The following is a 25,807-nucleotide window of genomic DNA, read 5'->3' as shown; positions in this document are numbered from 1 at the left end:
AGAGAAGCAGTTATTCACTGAATAGGAATGCAGAGATTCCGAAAATACCATTTCTTATTTTAATAAAATGTAACTAGGTGCAATTATCTATTTTTATACATAGAAAGCAGTTGATAAAATCCTGTCAGTTCTTTATATTAACTCATTTGATAACATAAAGAAGTGGGTATTGCAGTATTTTAGTTTTCATGTCACTGTCCCCATCTGGTAACCCATACCTGAAGTGGTGCATTGAGCCTGAAATTCAGTCAGATTCCTGCAAGCAAATCTGAACATGTAGAGGATCATGGCTGAAACTGCAGTTTGCCTGGGAACATTCTCTGCTGTGAAGACACTCTGGGAAGTGAGAATACACAAGATAAACGAAGAATTACAGAGAGAAAAGGAGTTCAGGCAGAGGTCTGCAGGGAGGTAGGTAAATTGTAACTCTTAAGTATATGAAAAGCTAGACCGTATGTTACATTTCAGGAGACTGTAATTGGTTTCTTCAAACTCATGCAGACTCTAATTCCTTAGTTGTTACTCCAACAGGATTCCCAGTGATTAGAATTTATCTAGTGTCTGTGATAAAAATATTAGTCTGTAGATTAAATTCCCTGGACTCAGATACTAAAATCCTCTCCTCTGTAATTATTCTAACCAGTGAAGATGTGTTATGCTTTCTTCTCCATTGAGGTATTAGAAGGGTTGCTTGGTCTTCTGTTTGGCCAGCAATTTTATGAGATTTAGGACACTTTCTGGTAGTCCTAATTTATCAGATGTGTTTGAAGTGGAACAACAAATTCAAAAGTTACCCATGGAGAATACAAGCAGAAAGACAGAGAATGACCTTGTCATAACTCTTGTGAAGATACCCTTGGAAATCAAGCTGAAAGAAGTTGATTGACCAATTTTCTTGCACTTATATGTGGTGGACTGGAAGGCTTTCATTTTAGGAGTCTGCTTCAAAATGTGCTTCAGAACATAATTCCACATGACTTTATATTCTGTGGTCCTGCTGCAACATGTTGAAAGTGAATTAGAAGTCCTCCTCCTGAATGTAGATTTAGAGAATTGTAAAATAGAATTCCTATAAATTGCCTCAGCCAAACATTAAGGGTTTTTCTTCTCTCCAACTGATAGTATATTAACATTCAGATAAAATTAATGCTATTTGACAATAAGGTGCTTGTGTATTTTTCCAGAAAATAGATAGGATATAGTATATAATTATTGTCTGTATTCATTGTGGCACCACTGGCAGATCTTTTTTCCCTTGTAGGCTACTGCTTGTCTGGGAGGAGAGAGCTGCTTTGGCAAAGCTCAAAGAAAAAGTTATTAATGAAGGTGGAAGAGCAATTTTAAGGATAGAGGAGGAAGAATGGAAGGTAGGGTTGATAGGAATGAATGCTGCTTGTGTTGAATGACTCATGTATTAGAAAACTACTATGTACAACTTTACACTTACAGTGGTACTATTTGTGTTCTATTAACTGCTCACTGTGCTTTGCTAACAGTCAATTGGGACACACTGTTGTGAGTGTAAAAGCAAGCTAGGTGGTTTTTAGTCCTGAATGTTAAGCGTTACTCTGCAAAAACAAAGCCCATAAGACTTTTCTACATTAGAAATTATTTTCACTGCAGAGTATGATTTTCATTATGTAAATTCTCATCTAACATTCACACACCAGAACTACTGAAAGGTATCAAGATGAAAACTCTCTGTGTTTGGGTGCATTACAATATTTCTTATTGTTTGTTTTCTGTTTCTAAGAGTAAAAATGGGCCAGTAGATTCCCAGAACACTATTACTGTTATTTCTCATGTGCAGAGCTAATCTGCTGTTAATGCTGGCAGAGTGAAGGCTGTCAGTGCTCTGAGGCATGCAGAAATGCACTGACCAGCTCCTAGAAAGTCATGAGAATTAGTTTGTGTGGAAGCCAGTGAGAACATGACAGACAGACCCAGCCTTCTGTGCAAAAATCTATTTAGAGCAGTTTCATCTTCAGTTATATTGATTAAAAAAAAAAAAAAAAAAAGAAACAAACAAAAACAAGCCTGAAGCCTGAAACTTGTCAATGACAGTAGTGCAGGTATGTAAATCCTGGGAGCCAAAAGAGGGCAGGTTCCATCTATGATCAGAATGACAACCCACACTGGTGTTCACTTCAGGATCATGGAATCAAGGAATATGCTGAACTCTTGGCTTTGCACAGCACCATCTCCAAGAGTCATACCTAATGCCTGAGAGCATTGTCCAGACCCTTCTTGAACTCTGTCAGGTTTGGTGCTATGACCACTGCCCTGGAGAGCCTGCTCCAGTGCCCAACCATCCCCTGGGGGAAGAAGCCTTTCCTAATATATTGATGTAAACCTTTATAAAATGTAAACCTTTTCCTAATATGTATGATAGTAAAATCATATCAGTTATGCTTGCTATTTCTAGCTTATTTTAGTTATCAGGATTCATTTTGTAACCTCAATGTTACAGTATAGCTTAAAAAACAAGAAAGGCTGTTAGTGCCTTTCCTGTTAAAATAAAACTTCTGCCTCAGCCTGTATTCTAAGCTGACTTTCTTCTGGTTTGTATTTCTTGCTGTAGACATTACCTTCATGCTTATTGAAACTAATCCATCTCCAGGAATGGCAGCTTCACAGAACTAGTTTGCAGAAAATTCCTCAGTTTATTGGAAGATTTCGCAGCCTTGTTGTTCTGGATCTATCCCGGAACTCAATTGAAAGTGTACCTAAAGAAATTGGTGAGCTGTGCTTTCTTTTATTTTAAGCTGCTTTTCTAAGAAAATTGGTCTCACACAAATGTACCATTTTTGTGCCCTTTGCTTGTTGAATAATCCTATTGGGTAGTAAGAAAACAGATTATTTAAATCTGACAGTGAGATAGAGATCTCCAAACCATAAATTCCCTATAAGCTAAAGATGGGGCTGGATGGAAGAGGCATATCACCATGAAAGCTCCCCATGGCAAAAAAAAAGGACCTGTTTGCACAGCAGGGACTAGACATCAGAATGCAGCAAAGTGATACTGAAAAACAGACTGCATGCTCTGAGTCCATGGCAGGAGTAGCCTAGTCACAATTTTTTGGTTTTGGTTTTTTTCTTGAAGCACTCTACTACATTGCAGTCCTGTACTAAAGAGTCCTGAGGTGCTGCTATTTGCAGTTTGGTGATTTTTTTTTGTTTGTTTTGTTTCGTGAGAAAACAGAGCATTTTTATAACAGTAAAAGGATAAAGCAAAACAAATAATAGTGCTTCAAATAGAATAAAGATTAACATTTCTCATTTGTGCTCTCTGCAGGCCAGCTGACCAGCCTCCAAGAGCTGCTTCTCAGTTACAACAGAATAAAATCCGTTCCCAAGGAAATAAGTAACTGCATCAGTCTGGAAAGATTGGAACTGGCTGTCAACAGAAGTATTTGTGATCTTCCTCCTCAGGTTTTGACAGACTGTTTAGTTTTGATGCATATTTTGAATTTATCCAAAGCCATTATCATTACGTGTTGCATTTCTGTTTTCAGATTTGCTGTGAAGCTGTGATTTCACAGTACTCCACACTGATGTGAACAACCTTTCCATGACAGGTCAAACTGAAGCCACATGAGGAGCACATACACACACCTGAGTAGCTGAAGGAGCCAAACTTATTTTGGCCAGATAAATGACTTGGCAGTGCACAGAGGGCAGTGACACACTCCATATCAATTTGTTTAGGCTGGACATCATCACTGATTTACCCCACTAAGAATCTGATGCCTTAGCACAGAGAAGTTCTCTTTTATGGTTGAGAGTACAAATTCATAGCACATGCCAGGAGACAGCTGTAAGCATCTTTACCAGAACAGATCTGAAAAGGGGTTGTGTGATTTATACAACTGCCTGTGCAGAGGTGAACAATTGTTGTTCTCAAATGTTGAAAACAATTATGAGAGAATGAAAACAACTACTCACCTACTATTGAACTTTAATTTGAACAGACCAAAATGTGAGAGACCTGCATCTGTAACTATCAGTCCCTTAGATAGGGATGACAAGTATGTAACCATATTTACTTGTTTTAATTTATTTTAAAAAACCAGTCATGGCAATAGTTGACACCAATCAGTGCCTTGCAAAATTGAGTGAGTCCAAATAGCAATAGCACAGAATCTTCTAATGGAAATATCCACTATTAACCAAAATCAGAATTTACAAAATCTATGTGGATACAGATTGCAGGGTGTAATGTAGAAAATTCATAGTTCTGTCTGACAGAGACTGCAGTGAGGTGAGCACTGGGAAGCTTTGGTTATGAACACTTGAGTGGCATTCAGTGTTCAGGAAATTGCACCAGATCTGCTAGAAAACATCTTTGTACCACTTGAACATTGCAAAAACATCTGAAGGCATCATTCACCAAAGGACTTGGGTGCTGTGATACTAGACTGCATTTTTAGAATGTAGTAGCCTTCACAGCATGGAAGGTGTCATGGTTCATTCCAAAACACAGTCCATGCAATTCGATACATAAAAATCTAAATATTTGAATAACAAAAAATGGCCTATTGCATTGAGTATGAAATTCTAAGGACAGGGCTGTCTTTAACATTCTTTTTCTTGAGGCTTGGGGCATATCTGCATTGTAGTCAGCAGTTATGGCACTCACTACTGGGTGGGAAATAAAGTTCTGCTGCCTTATCAGTTCCCAACCTATCTACCTTCCAGGCAAAACTGTTATTGTCAGGTACTATCAGCTATTGGAACTCAAAACCATTCTGTGTTTACAAGCTTCAAAATGTGTTGTAGTGTTTCTTAACACTTAGATTACAGTAGATTACTGCTGTACTGCTGCAGCAGCTCAACAAAGTTGCATTAAATCTCCCCTTCTTTTCAGCTCAGTGATTTAAAGAAGCTGTCACACATAGATTTGTGCATGAATCAGTTTACTGCCATCCCTTCAGCTCTCCTCAACATGCCAAATCTAGAATGGTTAGATATGGGGGGAAACAAACTCCAGGAGCTTCCTGATGCAATTGACAGGTAAATACAGCTCAAAGCTCATCTTAGTCTCAATTCCACTGTACTGAAATTCTAATTAATAAACACTACTTCTAAAGATAATTTTTATGTTAACCTCACTCCAAAGTCAACATTTTATCAGCCCTAATGTGCTGTTTGGATAAGCTGGAAAAATTCATTCAATTAACAATAAATTCAGTATCAACTATAAGGTTAAATATGTATTGTCAATTACATTTTTGAACAGAGGTGATTATCTTGCATGTGGGGTTTCCTTTGAGACTTGTTGCACTATGAGTCCTTTATGTGGCTGAAAAATTAACTTTATAGTAATGACTGAGAGGAATAATTCTATGAATCTTGATTTATTGCACAAATGCCTATTTTTCAGAATGGAAAACCTCCACACCTTATGGCTCCAAAGGAATGAAATAAACTCTTTGCCAGAAACCATTGCTAATATGAGAAATCTTAGTACTCTTGTTCTTAGCAACAACAAACTTAAGGATATTCCAGCTTGTATGAAGGACATGACAAATCTGAGGTAAGAAAAAGCACCAGTAATATGCATGAAAATAACTAGAAAATACTTTTTAAAGTCCCCCTTGAGTTGTAGATAACAGATACTAAGGGAGAGGAAAAGGCATTTCACAGTTGTACAGATGGATGCAATAAATCAGCATAATTACACAGATTCACAATTAAGGATCTGGTGAAGTAAGCTCTGTGTAGTGAAACTTAAAGATGTAAATTATGATAGTTACAGTCTCATATGGAAGGTAGACTATAATAAATTTTCTCATTTCGTAGCCCTCCCACTATAATTGCCCTTTGATATCACTCTATAAAAGCAAGAGCTTGTGGAAAAATGTGGCAGGCATTAAAATGACAAAAACTAGAACTTGCCATTGAGAATTCAAGCATTCAGAATTAAACAAAATTTATTAAGGACATAGATGAAACTATCATGTACTTGACATGAAAAAATAAAAAAAAATGTAAATTCTTAATAGGTAGAATTTGAGCTACTCCTTAGTGTACTGTGACAGAAACTTTCCTGTTGTTAGCATTCTCATTTGGATTACTGGATGCTGGCTGTTTTAGAGAAAGAATGCTGGTCTGCATAAACCATGCCTAACTCAGGAAGACAATTCCTGTCCTCAGCTCTTTTGGAAGAAGCTCCTTAACTAAATATATACAAGCATAGGCCCAAGGATGGAACAGGAATAAAGAAAGACAGGACTGGCTTCTGCCTTGCAAAGCTGGGAGGAGCACTTGCACTGTTCTCATTCACTCACCTGTTTGTGGAAGCTCAATACACCTGACAGTGGGGTCAGAAACTGAAGACAAAATGATGAAGACCACAATGTTTTTTCCCACCACAATCAGTTACTGTTATAAAGCATCTTCTTAGCTTACCTAATACTAATGATAGAGTGGTGATTTTAGTATAACAAGAACTTAATTTCCTTTTGCTTAAAATAGTGTTTGAGAAATCTTAATTCAGTTTCAAAAGAATTATTTTCTCTGGAAAAAACTTACTGCAAGATTAACCTTTTCTGGTGAATTCCTAGATTTGTCAACTTCAGAGACAACCCACTGGAGCTGGAGGTAACACTCCCTCCGTGTGAGAACACAGACGAGGAGCAGCAACAGGAAATGTTTGGCATTGACTTCATGCACATGTATATCCAGGAATCACTCAAAAAAACAGGTATGGCTTTTTATTAATTCTGATCTCTCCACAGCACAGTGAGGAAGAGAGGGAGAAACTGCATAAATAAAATCTAGGATACGTATAAAAATGAAACATGAATAACCTTCTTAATAAATGAGTAATGTTTTCCAAAAAAAATCTGTAAACAGGCTTTTACTGAGGACAGGGACACTTTTAACAGGAATTGGGACTGTAGGTCTCCAACATAGAGCACAGGTTCTGGTGGGAACATACTGGAACCATGGAGCACTGTAATAAATATGCCTGAGTTACCTACACCATGGATAAAGAGAAGCTGATGACTTTCATATCTGCAATTTAATCAGTTTACATAGTGGAGGTCTTCTAACATTCTTTAATTCATGAAGTTCAACTTTTCCCATTTTTGGATGTTGTCCAGATGGTACCTCCAGAGGAAGATTAAGGGAGAAATGTCTATGTTCCCAAGGTACATCTTTTAGCAATGAACTATCAACACCTGATAAACAGATGTTTCTCACAACTTGCTTTCCCTGACACAAAATACAGTCACTTAAACAAACACCCCCAGTTTCATCCCATTTCAAAAACATGACAGAAATTTTCTGTTCATTGTCTCTGGGGTAACAGCTTTATGCTGCAGTAAGAGACCCAAATAAGCCCTTTGGAACAGATACTCAGTTGGCAGCTGTTACTTGTAGCAAGCACTTCACTGCAGATATAAAATGATCTCTCTGATCTTCATTCTGTGCTTTGTCAAGGCTTAAAAAAATGAATGTAATGCTCTTGATTTAGAACACTAAGCCAGCTTTTTTTCTTATCAATATTTCATGAATGAATTATCAAATTAGCAAAAATATCCCAAGATGACACTTTAGACATAAGTTTTCTTTCTGAATAGATTCTCTAGCAGCACAGGCTGATCAAAGTACCTAGGCCTACTTAAATATTTTAAGAGGAAATACAAAGCTATTCTGAACTTCAAAGTGAGAATAAAGTATGTCAACTTATTTTAATCTATTGTCTTTTAGGAAATGTGGAAAGTTGTACCTCTGGTTCTCCTCCTGTCATGAATCCTAATGAATAAGGAATGTAACTGTGAATGGAAGAAAATATCAAGTACACTTCATCACAGCAAAGAGGCTACAACAGGTTTCAAATATTCTTAGGGATTTTATTTTTCCATTGATGAGAATTGGTATGAATATTTGTAATTCCCAGTAAAACTGGAAAATATAAGACCTTTTCTTGGGTACGGGAAAAATGATAAAGGTTTCTTTTTGTAAGAAATGAAATAGTTTTTATAAAATCCCAGATGAGTTTTATAGGGTTTGTTTTTTTCCCCTACCAATTCCAAATCTATCTTCTGTCATATAGTTGGCTCTGGTATCACAGAAGGATTTGGGACAGCTGTCAACAGGACATTCTCCAAGGACACAGCAGCCTCTGTGTAATACTGCAGTGCAGCCTTGTACCCTTGCTGTTGTAGATACTCAATCCGCCCGTGATCAATCAGCCGTTTGCAGAGGCAGCCCAGCTCCTTCCTCTCCTCAACACTCAGTGTCCTGTTCCACATAAAGGAGGGAAGGAAATAGTTTTGGTAATTAACATTCATAGTTAAGCTTAGAAAAACTACTGAAATCATTGTAAGTTCATTTCAGTCAGGTAAGCATGACTGTTGAAATATTTTGAAATGTATGTACATGAAAATATTTTTAAAGTAAAATATGTCTATTAGTTTAGTAATGAAATGTTTCTGCAAAATTAGTCCTTTTGAGGAAACAAAACAATTTAATGTGCCACTATACATAGCTTTTCTGCTGGAGTCCATTTGCTAGGAAAAAAATGTACATACCCTTGTAAAGTATCAGAACCACTTGCTGTACTGCTGAGTGTGTGCTCATGTTCTTCTGTGTCATTAGTTTGATCTTCACTGTCTTCACTTGTAGAAGCTTTGCCTGTGGTTTCTTGCATGCCACAAGTGGCCCAACTGCTCATTCTCTGAAAATAATGGAATTCTACTGGTCCCAGTCCTACTGATTTAAAGAACTCTCTGCCTACATAATGTGTCCAGTCACACTTGTGATGGCAACACAGAGCAATAACAATTCCAGCTACAGGCTTATGGTCTTCTGTGGTGCTTTCATTACCAGCTGATTTGTGAGGAGCCACCTCTGTCTGACCAGCCCTGCAGCGTTTTGGTGCAGGCTCTTCATCTTTTCCATCACAGCAAGTGGTGTAACTTTCTACCAAGCATCTCAAAGCAAGATCTGGGAATGAACAAATATATCCCCCCCAACAAAAAATATCCATAAGTACCATGGCATTATTTATACAGGCTGTATCATGGTTGGGAATGTGTTTCTCACAAAGAAAAATAAAATTACACATCACAAACTAAGCCAAAAAGCAAGTTCAATAATAACTAAAAACCATGAAAACCCTAAATGTTGTTTCTCTGGAGCTTCTAAGAGCTTAGCCTCTGAAATATTTGTTCTGCAAAAGCAAATTTTAAATAGTTTGGTTAAAAAATTGGCATATTGTAGGAGAATCTCCTCCCAGTAAAACACATGAGTATTTGCTCTAAAAGTTTGATATCTAGGACACAGTCTATTAAATATGCACATGTACTTCTTAAATGTTTAACTGTCACCTTTGTCACACTACCTATAAAGGTGTCGTATTTGAGATGTCTTTCTCTACACAGTAGCCATATAACATTAGAAAAACTGTATTAGGTTAAAGTTATCAGGAGAGAAACACAATCTTATTTGTGTTTTGGCATTCAGACTGGCAATAATATTTTAGAAAGAAAATTGTTTTAAAGAAGAGGCAACTGTGCTAAAAAAGTAATCTCAAATACATGACCCATGCCACCACACACTGTTTGCTGTTCTAGTCTATTAAAGCCAAGAAGGACTCCACTTCTCCCTAAAGTATCCTTTTACTATTCCACTGGAGTCAAGAAATATTTAGAATATAATTACTGTGTTCACCAGAAAAGGTTTAGAGGGCAAGAACAGCTTAAAAGGACAGTTTGGAAGATCAGTGTATTCAGAGTGTGTCCTGACAGTGCCTCCTGACTTTCTGCAGTTCACACATCTGTAATTCATACCTGTTGCAGCACCACACAAATGCTTCCCAATTCCTACCACTGGTAGTTTTTTCTTCTCCAAAATAGGGACCTTATCTGGAGGGAAAACAAAAACAACCAACAAACCTCCATCCAATCCACAACTACTCCAGCACCTCTGGTTTTTCTGAATAACATAATTTCAGCACACTTAGAAATCAATGTTTGCCACTACTAAAAATACATTAATTGGCACATTTTGTTAAGACAAATTAAAAGAGTAGGATGCAGTGGCTGGGAAGCACATTTAACCATTTCAGCCTTTCTCTACTGCCTATGAAAGGTTAATATGACATTAATGCATCTCCTTTTTTTTTTGAAGGTGCTCCCACAAATTCTGTAGCATTGATGGTGCATCACTTGTTTAATTCTACACATAAAACAAACAATGCAACATGTTTAATTCTGCAAGTGCTACAAAACCTTTGAAATGTATTTGCTTTGGTACTTTCTCACATATAATGATGCCCTATGTGTGTATAAAAAGTAGAAAACTTTAAAGCTCCATTTAAAATATATGTGTATCTATGTATATTCACACATGCCTGGGTGTATATTCGTGTATGCATACATACAGCATCAACATGTCCAAGCAACCACTGAGAATAATCTTCAGAACCAACACTTAAACATGTTACACACAAACTGACTGGAACCCCAATTCAAAATTTAAAAATAATCCTCTACTTCAGAATAACACAGGCCAAGAAGGAACTTACTTAAACATAAGTGCTGAATGTCTACTTGAAGCCTCTCAAATATAGAATCTCTCCTTTTGTGTTTTCCATCCACCTGTTTAAAGAGAACAAGAGATTGCATAGGGCTGGCCACTAATAACTATAATTTTGCTCCAGGTATTAATGAATTTTAAAAAAAGTCAGACTTTTTTCTTGTCAAGTCAACATTTGAATTTCCAACATTAAACGTCAGGATTTTTTTCTAATAAATTTGCTACTGGTGAAGTATGGAATGTATAACTTGTAAAATTTAAATGCACTGAGGATAAAAAAATGAATTCTAACAGCTTCAATGGCAATGGTTTAAAAATTATACTTCACTAATGGAACAATATCCTCTTACCTTGAATCTTGTGGTTGCCCTTTCCACAAGCAAAAACTGAACACTTTCAACGTTCTCTAAGGCAATATCAACCCAATGAGACAGCTTTCCTCTCCCAGCTCCAAACTCAACAAAACACCTTCCTGGACCCAGTAAATGCAATCTTTCCATGTTACCTAAAATAGAAGCCTACAAACATCAAAAGATTATTTGTGAACCAAGAAAATATAGACCCTGTGTTTTGTAATGCCTTATAGAAAAATTATTCTTCACCAAACAGCAGAAGACTTTTTTAAGCCTTGCTTTCAGTAAGGGATTAGGGAAAAGATGATGTGTGTACAGAGGAAAGGGATTATATCTTCTGTTTTACTGTATCAGATTTCCTTTGTGGGAAGCAACTGGATTTATGCACCCAGTCTCTCAAATTTACAGCAGCACAATTCCATGTCCAAACTTCTCTATAGTCATTAGTAAATCAGAACAAACCTGTTGTTTCAGGTGTTTGAAAGCAGATTCCCCATTTTTCGGGTCACTTAAGGCTTCTTGTAAAGCCTGGTGGGACAGTATTTGTTCCTTAAGATGGAGTTCCAGGCCTGGAGGCAAATGCAAAACTTTTAGGTACAGCTTTTGAGTTTCCAAGGGTTCCCAGTTTGTTTCCCACATTATTACAATTGTGACAAGAGCTCAGTTTGTAGCACTAACAAAACAGTCTGCTGGGAGTGTAAAGCTACCATCATATGTTTCAACAGAGCTGTATTGTTATCTGTAGTGACATCTGAGTGAGAAAAAAAAAAGAAAAACAAAAGGAAGGGAACACAGATTGGAGTTTCATCATTCTTTTAATCTAGTTTACTTTTCGGAGAAAAATTTAGCTATTGGAGGTCTGCCTGATAATTATTTCAGATGTGTTTTATGACAGCTATCTCATATTTTTACAGGTATCTAACAACAAAAATAACAATGAAATATTTAATCAATTCAATTTAAATCAACTTATATTTAGTATTAAGCTCACCATTACTTGCTTTTTTCAACCTGGTAATTAAATTCTGCAGCTCTTCAATAGATAGAGAAGATAGAGGAACCTTTTTAGGGAAAGAAAGTGACACCAATGAGACCTTTGAAATTTTTTGTATCTTTGTAAAATTTATGACTTGTAAAAGTCATAAATTGCAACATGCAATGTAAGAACTGAACCTAAAACCAAATAATGTACTCACTTGTTTTTCTGGTATTTCTGAGACATCTTTTAAACCAGCATTAATATCTTGAACAAAATAGACCTTAAAAAAAAAATTGATTCAGTTAATTACCAGGAAGCAAATAGCTAAATTCTTCAGTGTTCTTATGGTAAGGTATGTAGCAATAGGAATCCACTGCAAAGATTTTCCAAGTAATTTTCCTTCCTATAGTCTGATCCTGAATCTCAGTCAGAAATTACTCTGACACAGTTTTACAAGACTAAACATGCTCATAAGAGTTAAGCAGTCAGGGCTTACTAGACAGATTCCAGAGACCATTTTCAGGTTTCCCAGGGAATATAAAGGTGCAATTCTAATAAGGCAGCAAGGCAGGCAATAAAGAAGCCATCCTCTGCTTTCTTGAAAGAGCATTTTAAACACATGTGCTGTTGCTCCCCTCAGCAGCTGTCAGCCAAGCTCTCAGTGGCTCCCTGCCAGCCTGGCTGCAGTGGGCAGCTGGCTGGGACACCCAGAGCTTCTCTGCAGGTTCTGCTTGCCCAGGACAGCCTCTCCCCCAGCCTCTGAAATGAATGGCATTGGAAGAGCCTCCTCCCTGCACGTGTTTCTGAGAAAAATGAATTCAACATTTTTATTTGTAACCAGGAACTGAAAAAGTGTACGAAATTACAGTGAGAAGGGCAGAGAATATGAGGGGACTGGAACGTGAGATGCATTCCAGCAAGTGCTTATAAGAGCTTCCATCCTGCCTCACAGCAGTGCTTTGCTACACCTGCTGTCAGCACAGACATTTCTCTGCAGGACTGTAATGTTTAAGGTCTTAAATCCGAGAGGAAGTGCTGAAATCACACTGCACTTACAGGCTTTGGCTTCTCTCTTGAGTTGCATTTTTTTAAATGCTTTTGTAGTTGGTCTTCATATACAGTGCTAAAAGCAAAATGGAGAGAAAAGTAAGTATCATGTGAATACTGACAAAGAACGGGAAAAGCATTTACATATACTCACTGTTTTGGATCAAGAGGGCACGGAATTCTTTTTCTGTCATTTTGTTCCTAGTTAGAAAAGTTTTAGAAAACACTTCAGCATGCATTCAGTGTTGCGTTTTAAAGAAGCTGTTGAGGGGCATCAGCTTCATAAAACATCTATTTAGAATAAATGAGTTAACCGGTACGGAGAAACGGAGACGAGAACTTAATATTTGACTGGATCCTAAACGAATAAACCCCTAATGCAAGTGCTGGGCTGGGGCGAGTGCCCGGCACACCGAGGCTCGAGGGAAGCACAGGCGCTGCCTCTCCAGCCGTGCCAAGACAGCGGGGCCACCCCGAGCCCGCCCACCCACCCGGCCCGAGAGGGGTCCCTGCACCTCCTCGTGCCCGTGCTCCCCGCAGAAGCGCCTGCCGGGCGCGGGGATCATCCGGCAGAAGCGTTTCTTCCTCAGCACGAAGTGAGCGCAGCGCCCCGGCTCCGGCTGCGGCTCGGGCGCCGCCATCGCCATCACCACTCCCGGCGGCCCCTGCGCCGCCATCTTGAGGCCCCTCCCCGCGGGCGGGAGCAAGATGGCGGCGGAGCGGATCTTCGACCGGGCGGTGTCGGTGCGAGTGCGGGGCTGCGGCTGCGAGGAGCGGTGAGTGCGGACCGGCTGTGCAGGAGCTTCTTTGTGCTCCTCAGAGGGGCTGCGAGCCACAGGCGTTTTCCTCCTGCCTGCTCTCAGCGCCGCTGGGCGGGTGCTGCGCTTTAGGGTTGCTGCGGGCACCCGCGGGGTGAGGGGGGGACTGGTCTGGCGATGCCTGGGGCAGCCGGCGAGGGCCGGGTAGTCACCGTGGGCGCCTCGCCAAGGGAGTGAAGCCGGCGGGAAGCCGGCAGCGAGCGAGCTCGCAGTGGCTCGGTGGAAGCGCCGCTGTGCCCGTGGCTGAGGCGACCCGAGGGCCGGGGCCGTTGGCGTCTCCCGCCGCTCCCCCGCCGTACCCGCCGCTGGCCCGGCGCTCCGCGGCCTCCTGAGGCGCCGCTCCTCCTCCGCGCCCCGCGGCCCAGGGAGCCGCGGCCTGAGCCACCTGTGCGAGGCGGTGGTGCCTGGGAAAGCCCTGATATTCTGTATGTGAAGCGTCCCTTCAAAATAGGATGAATTTCGGCACTGTGGGTCCTGCTGGGGCTGGGCAGTGTGAGAAGGCACGGAAAGACTGATGTCTGTGGTGTGCGTGGTGATATAGGTGACTTAGTACTCGATAAGAAATCATTGAAGACAAGATAGCACTGTATAAATTATTAATTTGAGCAATCGTTAATAAATTTCAACAGGCCTTTACAAAAGTTCTAGTTTCTGGACAAAGTTTCAAAACTTCTGCCTTGCTATTTAAAGTCTGTTGCAAGCAGCAAAAAACCCAGCTCTGACTGAGGAGCTGCAGTGACTGAAACTCATATATTTTAAGTGTAGGCATCAGTGGAAACTTAATGTTTCTGCCAAAATTTTTATTTTTGTGATGTCGTTGATTCCTTTAATGCAGCTGTGAACACATATTATTTGGAGAATGTTTTCTTGATTTGTTACTGAGTTTCATATTTTTGTACACAGGAAATTAAATGTTCGAGTGAATATTGAACTACTGTCAATTTCTAATCCTGTTCATAAAAAGGTTTGTAAATTAATCATATTTCTGTCATTCATTAGGTATTATCTGAATTTCATTTTATGGAAGTAGAAAAAGGAAAATCAAAGTGGAATTTTAGTGTTTGCCGGTTGACCTTACTTTATTTTTTATACAATTTTTTGAGCAACTTAGTTGGTTTGGTATTGTGTTTTTCCACCCTTTCCTGCCATTCCCCCAGCCTTTTTTAGCCCTCTGTTTAAGTTTGGCTGTTGATGGGTCTTAGCAAGCTTGCATATTGAAAGTGTTTAGAGATGCTCAAGGGAACATGAGTTAGAGTTTAGGAGTACCTTTGGTTCAAGGTTCTAAATTGGGATTAAAAAAAAAAAATCTTTCTGAGGGAAAATCACAATGAGACCACTACTGGGGACTTTGTCATCTCTTCTGTTGTATGTCTGGTTTGTCACTAAAGTGTTCACCCCGCAGCATGATGTTAAGGTTGGTTATGGTGTTGTTGAGTAGAGATGAGTTTGTTCAGGAGCAGAGCAGGTTTTGGTCAGATTGTGCAGTGACGGTGGTGCTTCCCTCTGAGCAGAAGCAGCTCAGTTAGAGGGGTGTGCTGAGCTGCAGGCTGGGAACTGGAAATGCAGTGGAGTCCGTCAGGGAGTGCTCAGTGTAAAGGGGAACTTCCAGTGCTAATCAGCGAACGGGGCATCAGCCTGAGCAGGCATTTTATCCACCCATCAATCCCCCCAGCTGGCTTGGGTAGCACTGATTTTAGCTGTCTGTGTGTGTAAATCCCTCCGTTTGTTTATGCATCTCCACCTGAGAGTTGCTGGTGTTTCTGGCACCTGAATTACTGAATAAAGTTTCAGTTCTGTGTGTACAGTGCTGTGTCACAGTTCATTGTGTTGGAGCAGCTGACCGGTTTCTGCTTTACTTTTGTACCTCTGCTGGGGAATATCCCTGCCCCAGGGGCAAGCCTTGTTCCAGGGAGCAGCTGCCTGAGCCCAAAACTGAATAACCCCATCCCTGCAGTTCCAGCCTTAAGGCTTCTGGAGAGGGCTGCTTTTCCAAAACACTGTGGAGGCTCCAGAGAAAAATGAGTGTCTGTTTCAAAGCTAAGCAGCATAATCCTGCAGTTTGCCCTATGGGATCCCTGGATTCAGCTGTATCCAATCTGCAGAGCTCTGTATTCCAGTGTATAAAAGCAGCTGGTGGTTCCATAAACTTCAGGAGCAGAGTGCTCTGAAAGGCTTCCAGTTATGGGAGGGATGTATTAGTAAAGCATGACAGTGGACTGCTAGTGCTGCACTTACTTCATGAGGGGAAAAAGGAGCAAATAGCTTTTTCTCTGAAAAATTATGGATACATAATGAATTTCAAAACCTTTGCTGCTCAAAGTTTATGGTTTTGACTTGGTTTTGTTTTATGAAAGAGTTTTCCTTTTTTTCCTGCTGTAACATTTGAAGTTGTGTTAAAGGGTAATGTTTTACATGTTCTGAATCAGTTGCTACAATTCTCTTGTATTTTTTACTAAACAGTGAAAAGCATTCAATACTGTTTGCAGTGCTGGTTTAAAATAGTTATAGTATTTTAATCTTATTTAAATGTGCATCTTTCCAGGACTTAGCTGTTCGATTGACTGATGATACTGATCCTTTTTTCCTTTATAACCTTGTCATATCAGAGGAAGATTTTCAAAGGTAAGTGGAATGACAGTACTTTCTCTGTGAAACATTTCTAAAAGGCATAAAAGAAAAAGGGAATATTTTTTAACTTAGAGTGGTCTGTGTCAGAGTTCAGGTTTTGGCAGTTTTCATTTGTGGAGTTTTGTCAGTGTTTTGCCAGTATTGTTCTCTGAGCTGTGGGTGCAACAGCCAGGTTCAGGGGGTGACCAGCTCAGCTTACACAGAGGAGTACTGCTGGTATCTTCTGTTTATCCTGACTGCTTCTTACGGACTGTTGTGTGTGAACTAGTTCAGGCAATGATTACAAGAAGAAAGTCTGTTTGCATGGACATGGTTTTACAGACCTGTACCTGTATCTTAGGAGTTTCTTGCAGAATTGTACTGTTGGGTCTCATTTACTTGCTCAGAATTTGAGCAAATCATCAAATTTGGATTCCAGGCACGAACAGATGAACAGTTCAGTTTTCTGCTTTCTTTGGGTATTTATTTATTTTATTTCTGCTTTGTTTTGTTGTGGTTTTTTTGGTGTGGTTCTTTTTGTTTGTTAGGGGTTTTGGTGGGGGGGTGGCTTTGGTGTTGTTTTCAAAAGGAGGTGTGATCAGTGTGGGTCCAAAGGCAAAAGCAAGGCAGTGTGTGCAGGGGGCACAGCTCTGTGCGTGCACTGGGGGTGTCTGTGTGGGTTTGCTGTGTCTGTGCACGAGGGGGGATCGAGGGAATGGCTGAGGCTCCCTCCTTGTGCTGTGCTTGTTCCCTGTGCCTGTCCAATCCCTGCTCCACACTGTGCCGTGGGGGTGATGCCTGCTCAAAGGAACATGTTTGTTCTCCACAGCAGCTTCTGGTTTTTAATTAGTGCAGCCCCCTTGGAAGAGCCCTTGTGGCCAGAAGTGTCCTCTGGGCATTGTTATCCAAGATGTGCTCCAGGATGCCCCTGTTCAGGCAGGGAGGTCTGAACCACTCTGACCCACTCTGGTCCCTTCCAGCCTGAGCACTTCTGTGATTTTGTGATATGTGCACATATGTGCACATTTCTGGTTGAAAAAGACATGCTAGTAAACTTAATGATCAGAATTGGTTCTTTATAATGTTGTGAACAAAATATAGGAAATAAATTACAGTTCTCTGTATCATTAACATTTTTTTCCTGTCTGTTCTGTAGTTTGAAATCCCAGCAAGGTCTCTTGGTGGACTTCTCTGCTTTCCCACAGAAATTTATAGATTTGCTTCAGCAATGCATTCAGGAGCAGAACAAAGATATCCCAAGGTAGGTCACAAGTGTGTGCCACGTTACTCTGTGTGCACCTGTTGAGTTCTTAAAACACCTCTCAGTCACTCAGACTGAGTCAGTAGAAAAGGATAATCTGACCTGCCCTGACCTGAATGTCTTGGTGGATGTGGCAAAACCTGAGTCTTTGGAGGAGAATTCTTTCTTGAGCAAAAACTGGACAGCCTTTTACTGCACATATAAAGTGTATTTTATTGGGAAATAGATTAGGATCTACAGGTAGTTTCAGGGAAAAAAAAATGCTAAACATTTGATTATCTTGTTTTTTCCCTAGGTTTTTGCTGCAGTTAGTTTCTTCAGCACCTGCTCTAGATCACACACCTGTCTGTCTAAATGTAGTGGAGACCAACCCTTTCAAACACCTTACCCATCTCTCTCTAAAATTCCTGCCAGGAACTGATGCAGAAATAAAGAAGTTTTTAGCCAACTGTTTGAAATGCCTTAAGGTAAAATGAAAGTTTATTGTAACTGCACTAAGCCTCAATGCTGTGTGTACTTAAGCATTTTTTTTCATTCTGAGTCATTCAGAAGTATGTACCAAGTTGTGTGCTCTGGTTTCTTTTTCCTTTTAGCCCAAATATGTAATTGCATGCAGCTACTTGGGTGCATGCTGTAAAATCTGAATTGTTTCATTGCCATCCCCTGCAGTGAAAATGCATTTGCAGGCAGGCAGTGCCATTTGAGGGAGGTGCTGTACACACAGGGCAGCTGCTGCAGTGCCCTGCTCACTGCCTGTGCTGGTGGCAGAGCAGCTGCAGCACCCACTGCAGCCTTCAGGCTCTCTTCTGCTCTTGGCTGAGGGAGAGCACAGGCTGCTGGAATTGTGAGCCTTGCTGGGCTGCCAAGGACTAACAGCTCTAAAAAGCCAATGAAATTGGCATGTTGATGCAGTTTGGTAGCATGCTAGGTTTGAGTTGGTGGGAAATTAAAGGTCTCATCGTTTGACTGTTGTCTGTTTCAGTTTCATAGCCTGGGATTTGTCTCTCCTGTTGTGCTGTCATGTTTCCAGGCACTTAATAAGCCAATTTAATAACATAGATTTACAGCATTTCAGCTGATCTCTTGTTTGGGTAACTCCTTTGTAAACATATCTTGTAAATAAGATACTATTTCCTGGTTTAAATTTGGTAAGAATTTAATTTGGGGTTTTTACATTGTGGGCTGATACCTTTTCTTTTGAATTTACTAATTATATCTTATTCAGTATGACAATTAACAAGGTGCTCTTTTCACAAATACAGTGAGTATCTGGTGCTTAGGCAGGCTGTGCTGAGTGAGTGGGAGCTAAGTGCTACTTCTGCTTTGGGAGCTCAGGATTTGACTTGATGTCAATTTGTTCATAGGAGGATAAAATGATGTTGGAAGAAAAGCTTAGGAGAACTGAAGAGGATCTTACCAGGCAACTGAGCTACACTCAACAGGTAACATAAATGTTTAACTTTTGTGTGTTGCAGCTTTTTTGATTTCTGGAAAATGTCCCTTTTTGTTGGCTGGTTGGTTTGCCACTACCTAGCCAAGAGAATTGATTTGAGGCTGAGTGAAGAGAACATTCTACTGGAGCTCTTCTAGAGAGTGGAAAGCCTGCAGCTGAATTAACCATTAAATTGAGCTCTTGCACTACTCAGGCAGAATTTTATTTTGTGCAGAGGTCTGTGTGTGCACACACAAATTGAATACTAAATACATGGTCATGTGAAGATAAATATATTTCATATACTCCATGAATCATTGGAAATTGTTTTATTTGGAAAGTTATGAAACTGCAGTAAATAAGTTGGAAGTCTTGGACTTTAATTACTCCATTTTGGTTTTTGCAGTCAGCATAGTAATTCTGTATTTAGGAGAATGATTTGGGACAGATTCTGCACTTATCAAGGTGACTTTTTTGACCATAATGAAACAGAACAATTCCATTAAAACTGTTAAGAATTATTTTTGGAATGGAATATTTCTTTGCCTCATGTCTGCAGCTTCAGTTTGAGTTTCTGGAATGTATTTGCTGAATTGGGATGCAGATTTACAAATAAAAAAAGGAAAAGATGCCACTGAAGATCTTAGGTTTTTTTCCCCCTGCTTTAACCCCTGACTGCTCTGTGTTACAAGGATAGAGGGCATCAGCAGGCTGTTTTTTCACTCTTGAATAGTGGTTGGGAAAAAATGCAATTGGAAATTAAGATTATTTAAGCATTAGAACAGTGCTCTTCAGCTCCTCAGTGCCTTACTTTTCCTGGTTACAAAATTAACATATTTCAGCATCTGGTGCTGAAATTTAGACTTTTTTAAAAATAATTCCATGTCCTATTAGTAAGTAACAGTAAACAGTCAGTATTGGCTGAAGTGCTTACATTTTTAAACTTTATGTGCTTTGTCAAACTGAAACAGAGCTTGTCAGAGAAGAGCCGGGAACTTGAGAAACTGAAAAATGAATGGACATCCTACACTACAGCTCTGAGCAACAAACACTCCCAGGAGCTGACAAGTGAGAAGGAAAGAGCTCTCCAGGTACAACAGCTGGAAAGAATGAACAAGGTTCTTGTGTGGGAATAGTCAGAGTCATCGAGTAACTGCTTCTTTTCTTTGCCTCTCACAGGCACAAACTCAGTACCAACAACAGCATGAACAACAGAAAAAGGAATTGGAAAATTTGCATCAGAAAAGTATTCAGCAGTTGCAGAACAGGCTCTCAGAACTCGAGGTCATCAATAAAGACCTAACAGAGAGGAGATACAAAGGAGACTCCACAGTCAGAGAACTGAAAGCAAAACTTTCTGGATTAGAAGATGTACGGCTTCCCAATATCCAAAATTAAACTTACTACTGCTGGAGCATTAACAGTGCCGGCCTGGGCACGTCACAGGGAATACAGCATATTAACTTCATTTATTTCCTCTTTATTCCATATTATGCTTACTATTTAAATATGTCTGTTTAAATTACTGTTACAGGTTTTCTTGAAGAATAAAATTCACTTCCTTCCCAACATTTAGGAATGTCAAAGAGCGAAGCAGGAGGTGCTGTCCCTGCGCCGGGAGAACACAACTCTGGATGCTGAATGTCATGAAAAAGAGAAACTCATTAATCAGCTGCAGACACGAGTTGCTGTCTTGGAACAAGAGATCAAAGACAAAGATCAGCTTGTCACCAGAACAAAAGAAGTCCTAGATGCAACACAGGAGCAAAAGGTTTCTTCATTAATTTGTTTAACCTTCCTAATTGTGCTTTCCATAGAATAGCTGCTGACCAGTTCTTATGAATACAGCCAGTCAGCTTTCAAACGTAGTTCAGATCCTAATTTATAGCATCAAAAGTATACTGGGTTCAAATTTAATCCTGTGGTACTAGAGTAATAGTTTATGGGATTTTGGGTAATCCAGATCCTCTAAGATTTGACTGAAAAGCACTGGCTGGTTCCTTGTAAGGACAGTACTCAAAGAATTATGAACAATTAAATCTATATGAAATCATAAACAATGCGGATCACAGCCTTAATGTATTTTGTAACATTCTTTTCAAGGTGATCCTGGAAGAGAGTACAGAGGAAAAACACAGGCATATTGAAAAACTCGAGACAACAATTAAATCGCTGTCAGCTGAGCTCCTTAAGGTTTGTTTGAACGTGGCACTTCCCTTGTGCAACATCTCCCTTATTATTAGGTGTTTCTTTTTGTAATACATGGCTTGGGTTTTTTTTAATAGGCTAATGAAATTATCAAGAAATTACAAGGAGATTTGAAAACTCTAATGAGTAAATTGAAATTGAAAAATACAGTAACAATTCAGCAAGAAAAACTATTGGCAGAAAAAGAAGAGAAACTTCAGAAGGAGCAGAGGGAATCGCAGGAGATGGGACAGTCCCTCCGCGTGAAGGAGCAGGAGGTACTGATGGGTTACCCTTGTGCTGGAAATGCTGTTGTATGGACTCTGGGGTTTGACTTGCTTACAGAAATAAGGTCTGAAATCTTTCCATGCAATACAATATACTCTTTTGCTTATTAACATATTTATTTAAATGTGTCAGCAACTTTCAGAATTTTTAATGTTAACCTGATTTGTAAAAGCCATCCATTTATATGGAAGGCAACCAAAAGTATGTGAAGAGAACAAAGCAATGTAATGGATGAATCAGCACCCTTTAGGAGGCACATTGATGTGTAAGCTGGTGAAGGGAATAAGAACAAGGACAGAGTGAACCTTTTTCTTCCATTAAACAGGACATTCCCCTGTTTAGACTCCTTGCACTATTTACTCACTGAAAAATAAAGGTAAAAAAGGATTCTGTCTGTCACCTTGTCAAAATCCTAGCTGAAAGTAGGGCTTCCTTTAAAAGAATTACCATGTTGCTTTGAGTTCAAACTTCTTTAATTTCAGAATAACTTCATAAATGCTTTTTTTGTTGTTGATTGTAGCTTGTAGTATAACAGTAGTACTATAACACTCCTGATAGTGTTACAATTATTATGGCAATTACAGGTTTGCAAGCTACAAGAGCAGCTGGAAAATACAATACAAAAACTTGAAGAAAGTAAGCAGTTGCTGAAAACCAATGAAAATGGTAGGTTTGTACAGCTTGATTTCTCCCTCTGTAAAAATGACCCAGTGATCTCACTGGTACTGAAACTGATAGGAGCAGTTTTGGGGGTTTTTGTGAAGAGCTGCCATGATTGTCATGTGTGGAAAACAAGCCTCTGGCTGTGCAATAGCCAAGAGCTGCTCGTAGGGATTCCCTTGGGGCTGATGCCTGGGGCTGTGGGGTACGGGCTCTGAGGCCTGAAGGGGAGAGGGACCTTCAACAAATGGCTGTGCTTGGTACTAGGGAGGAAAACCACCCAGGCCTAGGGGCCATTTCAGCTTGTAAATGGAGCAAATGGACTTGAGCTTTTTCTTCCTCTTTGCAGTTATCACGTGGCTGAACAGACAGCTGAGTGAAGTTCAGATGGCAAAGAAGCTGGACAGCCCTGCCAGTGCCCATGCTGGTGGGAGGGCTGCTGTTTCACCTCTCAGCATGGTAAGGCAGAGCTGTAAATAACAGCCTGGTGAGGTGGGTGTCAGTTGCTAAAATGCAGGGCCTTCAAAGAGGAAAAATAAAGTGCTTTCATCTTCTTCTGGCCTTATGGTTTTGGGTGGGTGAGGTTTGGCTTTGTGTGTTTGTTTTTTGACAATCTAAAGCTCTGTTGGGTGCTTCTTGATGCCCTGGGCCTTGTAGGTGAGAATCTTCTAAGCTCTTGTTTACACAAAATACACAAGGCAATAACAGAATTAGTTTGGAAAAGATGAAGTGCAGAGTGAAGGCAAAAAAAAAGAAAAGGCTTTTCTGTGTCGAGAGGTTAAGTTACTAATTCTCTTTGTAAAGGTTAAAACCCAGAGTGTACTATTTCAGTACTCTAACTAATGATTTTTAGAAACAGCACAGTCAGGGGCTAAGGAATGCAGCCTGCAGTCATTGCTGAACAGTGTGACTTGCTGCTTCTCAGCCTGTGTTGTGCAGAGCTCTGCTGTCACAGTGACAACAGGAATTGATGAGCTGCTTGTTCATACCGAGAGGACTGGGTTTGTAGCTGGATACATTAATTGCTTTCATCAGTGACAGGGTGTGTAGCTTATTACTAGCTGAGAGTGCTTACCACATCTAACTTTTTTAAAGTTAGGTTTTCCTTAAGTGTGTGAAGCTTGGAAAAATGATGTTTTCTTCCCATCAGAAGACTCACATAAGTGTTGGCTTTGTAATGGCAGTTAGTTGTTAATTTTGGAATTTTTAATCTCTACAATTACTTGTAAAATTATGTTTCTCATTTATGGATGAGTTTCTATTTGTTTTGCAGCCTGACCGACCATCCTTTCAGAGCTCAGGACTCAGTCATCCCATTTCGCCCCTCTATGCCTTCCAGAACTTTCTGGAACCAATACACAGCAAAAATGGAAATTCCCAATGTCCAGTATCAAAGGTAGGCACTTCAACTTTTTTGTTTGCTTAAGAATGTATTAAATTGTATTTATTTATTATTTATTTAATATAAAATTTTATTTAAATTGTATGAGGTATCAAAGCACAACATCTTGACTATTTCTCAAAGTGCTATTTACTGTATTTACTCTTAGGCTCTCTGCCTTGAGCATTTTGCCTGTTATTCATAGCTGATGCTTGTCTTTAGGCTGTTTCTCAAGGCTTTGCTGCACAGCAGGGCCAGTGAGGTGTAGAAACAGGAATTTCTGGGAATTTGGCTCTGTGAATGCCCTTGGGAGAGGGAACTCAGATCTGGAGTAACTCTTAACCTGCACTCTTTGTCTCTGCAGGTGCAGTTGAACTCACAGCTTTTGAAAGCCACTCGGTGTTCGGATGCTCACACAGTGCCTGCAGCTGGCCATGCAGCAAACAAGGAGAAGTGAGTGTCAGCTACTGCTCTTTAGTATTTTTGTTATTTCAGTTTATAAAGCCCTTTGTCAGCTTGCTGTGTTTGGAGCTGACTAAAGGTTCTAGTATTAGCCTGGTTCTGTGATCGACCTTTCTTCATTACCATGCTCACCAATTTTTTGTTGGAAGCAAAGGAAGAGCTGTGCTTGCAGGAGTGGGGCCCAAGGAACAGCAGCTCAGTGTTGCTCCTGCTGACAGATCTAAGCCATCAGGTGCTTGGTCACTGAAAAACATTAGTTCTAGGCTGTTCTTAACCTACTCAGTGGGTGGTGAAACGCAGTAGTTGCACTTCTAGTGGAGGTTTTCCTGACCAAGTCTGTAGCTGCCCTTGTTATAATGCACTGATAACAAACTGCACTTGTCTTAAATTTTAATTTGCCTTTCTATTTCTAGTGGTGAGCAGCTGGGCCTGGACTCAAAGTATTTAAAGAAAAAAGATGACAGCATTCCTTTACGAGGGCTCAGTCAGAACACGCTTAACTCGGGTAAGTTGGAAACAGAAGGTGGTGTTTGAGATGTGCCTGGAGGGCAGTGACAGCCATGGTTCAATGCAGTGTCCTGTGCTGTTCTGCAGAGTACCTGAGGCCCTACTTGCCAGCCAAAGCACAGCCATTGCCCAGAGCTGCTGGGACACCTGCCTCGGCCTATTTTCCTGGATCATAGACAGGGTTCTTACAGTAAGAGTTCTCTTAACCATTGGGGGATTTTTAAATGTCCTGCAATAGTGTGTTAGTAAAGTATCAGCGTGAACTGACATAATTTTATGAGCCCGTTTTCTTTGAGGAAGGGATCTTGACTGATTTGGATGATGCTTCAGGGTGCTTGAGCCTGAGGAGAGGAAGATAAAGCCTTAAGGAGCCTTAGTGGGAACAACACTGACCTCACCAGGGCTGTGCAGAATTTTCATCGTATATTGTTGACCCTGTAAATCCTCCTAAAAACTCACCAAAGTGCTCTTTTTTATAAAAAACAGGTGCAATGTACATTCCCTGAGCGAGAACAATGACCTGAATTTGTATTTCTTGACTCCTTTCAGAGAATGGAGCACAGAACTGTGCTATGCTGTCCATTTTAGTAATGGTCAAGCTCATATGGGGGCATGACTGCCTCACTAATCTTCCCCAAAAGTTTAGTTTTAAAAACTTGCTTAATTTTGGAACCAGCTTATTTGAATTGCATACAGACTTACAAATAATCTCATACTATAAAATCTAAATTATTTCACTGAAGGTAGAAAATTAAAACTTAAAATTCTCAGTCTTGGTTCCCCTAACTTTTCTGTTAATCTCTCACTATTACATTCCACAGGCCACCATGCATAAAACAAAAGGTGAAGTAGCCGAATAGTTAACTGTTGACAAGTATCAACATCTTAAAGTTATTTAATTTTTATAAATCATACTTTTAACAACTTGTAAGACTATACAGAAATTTTAGGTACTCTTACATCTCTGTAGCTTGTTCTGCTGTCTGGGTTCAGATGCTGGGATAACCCTTGGGACTTGGTGTCCCCTGCAGAAGGAGCATGCATGGACCTATGCCAGGCAGAGTACCCTTACAATGCCCATTCCTATTGGTAAAGATACTTCATTCCTTTTACCTTAGTTACTCAGGTGCACCCAGAGGATTGTACATTTCAGTGGTTTGTTTTGCTGTGTGAAATGTGTACATTTGTTTATAAATTAGAACCGTGTTAATGTATGGTGTCTGGTTTTGTCATGTGTACATTTTAATGGAAATATTAAATGGTTTTTATCAAAA

General features: G+C 40.0%; 3 protein-coding genes across 7 annotated transcripts in view; 2 read left to right on the top strand and 1 right to left on the bottom strand.

The window, feature by feature from the left end:
• LRRC39 (leucine rich repeat containing 39) overlaps nt 1-10,232 on the top strand; it is a 13,638-nt gene extending 3,406 nt beyond the window's left edge. The window contains exons 2-10 of one of the 4 annotated variants that reach the window (XR_012581373.1): nt 225-411; nt 1,244-1,367; nt 2,582-2,738; nt 3,296-3,432; nt 4,868-5,013; nt 5,384-5,536; nt 6,567-6,706; nt 7,720-7,840; nt 8,066-10,232. Coding sequence is in view for 3 of the 4 variants with exons in the window: in XM_074546167.1 (XP_074402268.1) it covers nt 287-411; nt 1,244-1,367; nt 2,582-2,738; nt 3,296-3,432; nt 4,868-5,013; nt 5,384-5,536; nt 6,567-6,706; nt 7,720-7,775 (1,038 nt within the window). In the remaining variant the exon portion in view is untranslated. Of the gene's footprint in view, nt 1-183; nt 412-1,243; nt 1,368-2,581; nt 2,739-3,295; nt 3,433-4,867; nt 5,014-5,383; nt 5,537-6,566; nt 6,707-7,719 lie in introns of all 4 variants that reach the window. The other 3 variants (XM_074546167.1, XM_074546166.1, XM_026790484.2) reach the window with 3 other exon arrangements.
• On the bottom strand, nt 8,058-13,607 carry TRMT13 (tRNA methyltransferase 13 homolog). 2 transcript variants are annotated; one of them, XM_026790481.2, is made up of 11 exons: nt 13,422-13,607; nt 13,085-13,131; nt 12,940-13,006; nt 12,101-12,163; nt 11,896-11,965; nt 11,367-11,473; nt 10,902-11,069; nt 10,541-10,613; nt 9,804-9,878; nt 8,544-8,958; nt 8,058-8,253 (listed from the first exon to the last, which is right to left on the bottom strand). In XM_026790481.2, exons 1-11 carry the CDS (start codon nt 13,605-13,607, stop codon nt 8,058-8,060), a joined length of 1,467 nt encoding a protein of 488 aa, XP_026646282.2. The 2 variants fall into 2 exon arrangements, with proteins under 2 accessions (XP_026646282.2, XP_005482098.3); XM_005482041.4 differs by having other exon boundaries at nt 13,446-13,607.
• On the top strand, nt 13,579-25,807 carry SASS6 (SAS-6 centriolar assembly protein). The gene is made up of 17 exons (XM_005482044.4): nt 13,579-13,706; nt 14,652-14,712; nt 16,291-16,370; nt 17,512-17,616; nt 17,912-18,083; nt 18,981-19,058; nt 20,020-20,139; nt 20,228-20,419; nt 20,625-20,819; nt 21,152-21,241; nt 21,334-21,513; nt 22,108-22,189; nt 22,533-22,642; nt 23,457-23,579; nt 23,929-24,017; nt 24,440-24,531; nt 24,621-25,807. The coding sequence occupies exons 1-17, from the start codon at nt 13,639-13,641 to the stop codon at nt 24,707-24,709; spliced, it is 1,926 nt and encodes a 641-aa protein (XP_005482101.2). The 5' UTR covers nt 13,579-13,638; the 3' UTR covers nt 24,710-25,807.

The sequence above is a fragment of the Zonotrichia albicollis genome, chromosome 8, assembly GCF_047830755.1.
Source record: "Zonotrichia albicollis isolate bZonAlb1 chromosome 8, bZonAlb1.hap1, whole genome shotgun sequence".
Classification (NCBI taxonomy): domain Eukaryota; kingdom Metazoa; phylum Chordata; class Aves; order Passeriformes; family Passerellidae; genus Zonotrichia; species Zonotrichia albicollis.
The sequence above is the reverse complement of the archived record's forward strand: the minus strand, read 5'-3'. Positions and strand labels throughout refer to the sequence as shown.

Excerpts from the sequence above, each read along its gene's own strand:
- TRMT13 (XM_026790481.2), bottom strand. The coding sequence starts at position 13,607 with ATGGCGGCGCAGGGGCCGCCGGGAGTGGTGATGGCGATGGCGGCGCCC. Across the intron at positions 13,132-13,421 it reads AGGGACCCCTCTCGGGCCGG|GAACAAAATGACAGAAAAAG; the intron begins GTGGGTGGGCGG and ends TTTTCTAACTAG. Across the intron at positions 9,879-10,540 it reads CATTCAGCACTTATGTTTAA|ATAAGGTCCCTATTTTGGAG; the intron begins GTAAGTTCCTTC and ends TTTTCCCTCCAG.
- SASS6 (XM_005482044.4), top strand. The coding sequence starts at position 13,639 with ATGGCGGCGGAGCGGATCTTCGACCGGGCGGTGTCGGTGCGAGTGCGG. Across the intron at positions 19,059-20,019 it reads AACTGAGCTACACTCAACAG|AGCTTGTCAGAGAAGAGCCG; the intron begins GTAACATAAATG and ends AAACTGAAACAG. Across the intron at positions 22,190-22,532 it reads GCTGAAAACCAATGAAAATG|TTATCACGTGGCTGAACAGA; the intron begins GTAGGTTTGTAC and ends TCCTCTTTGCAG.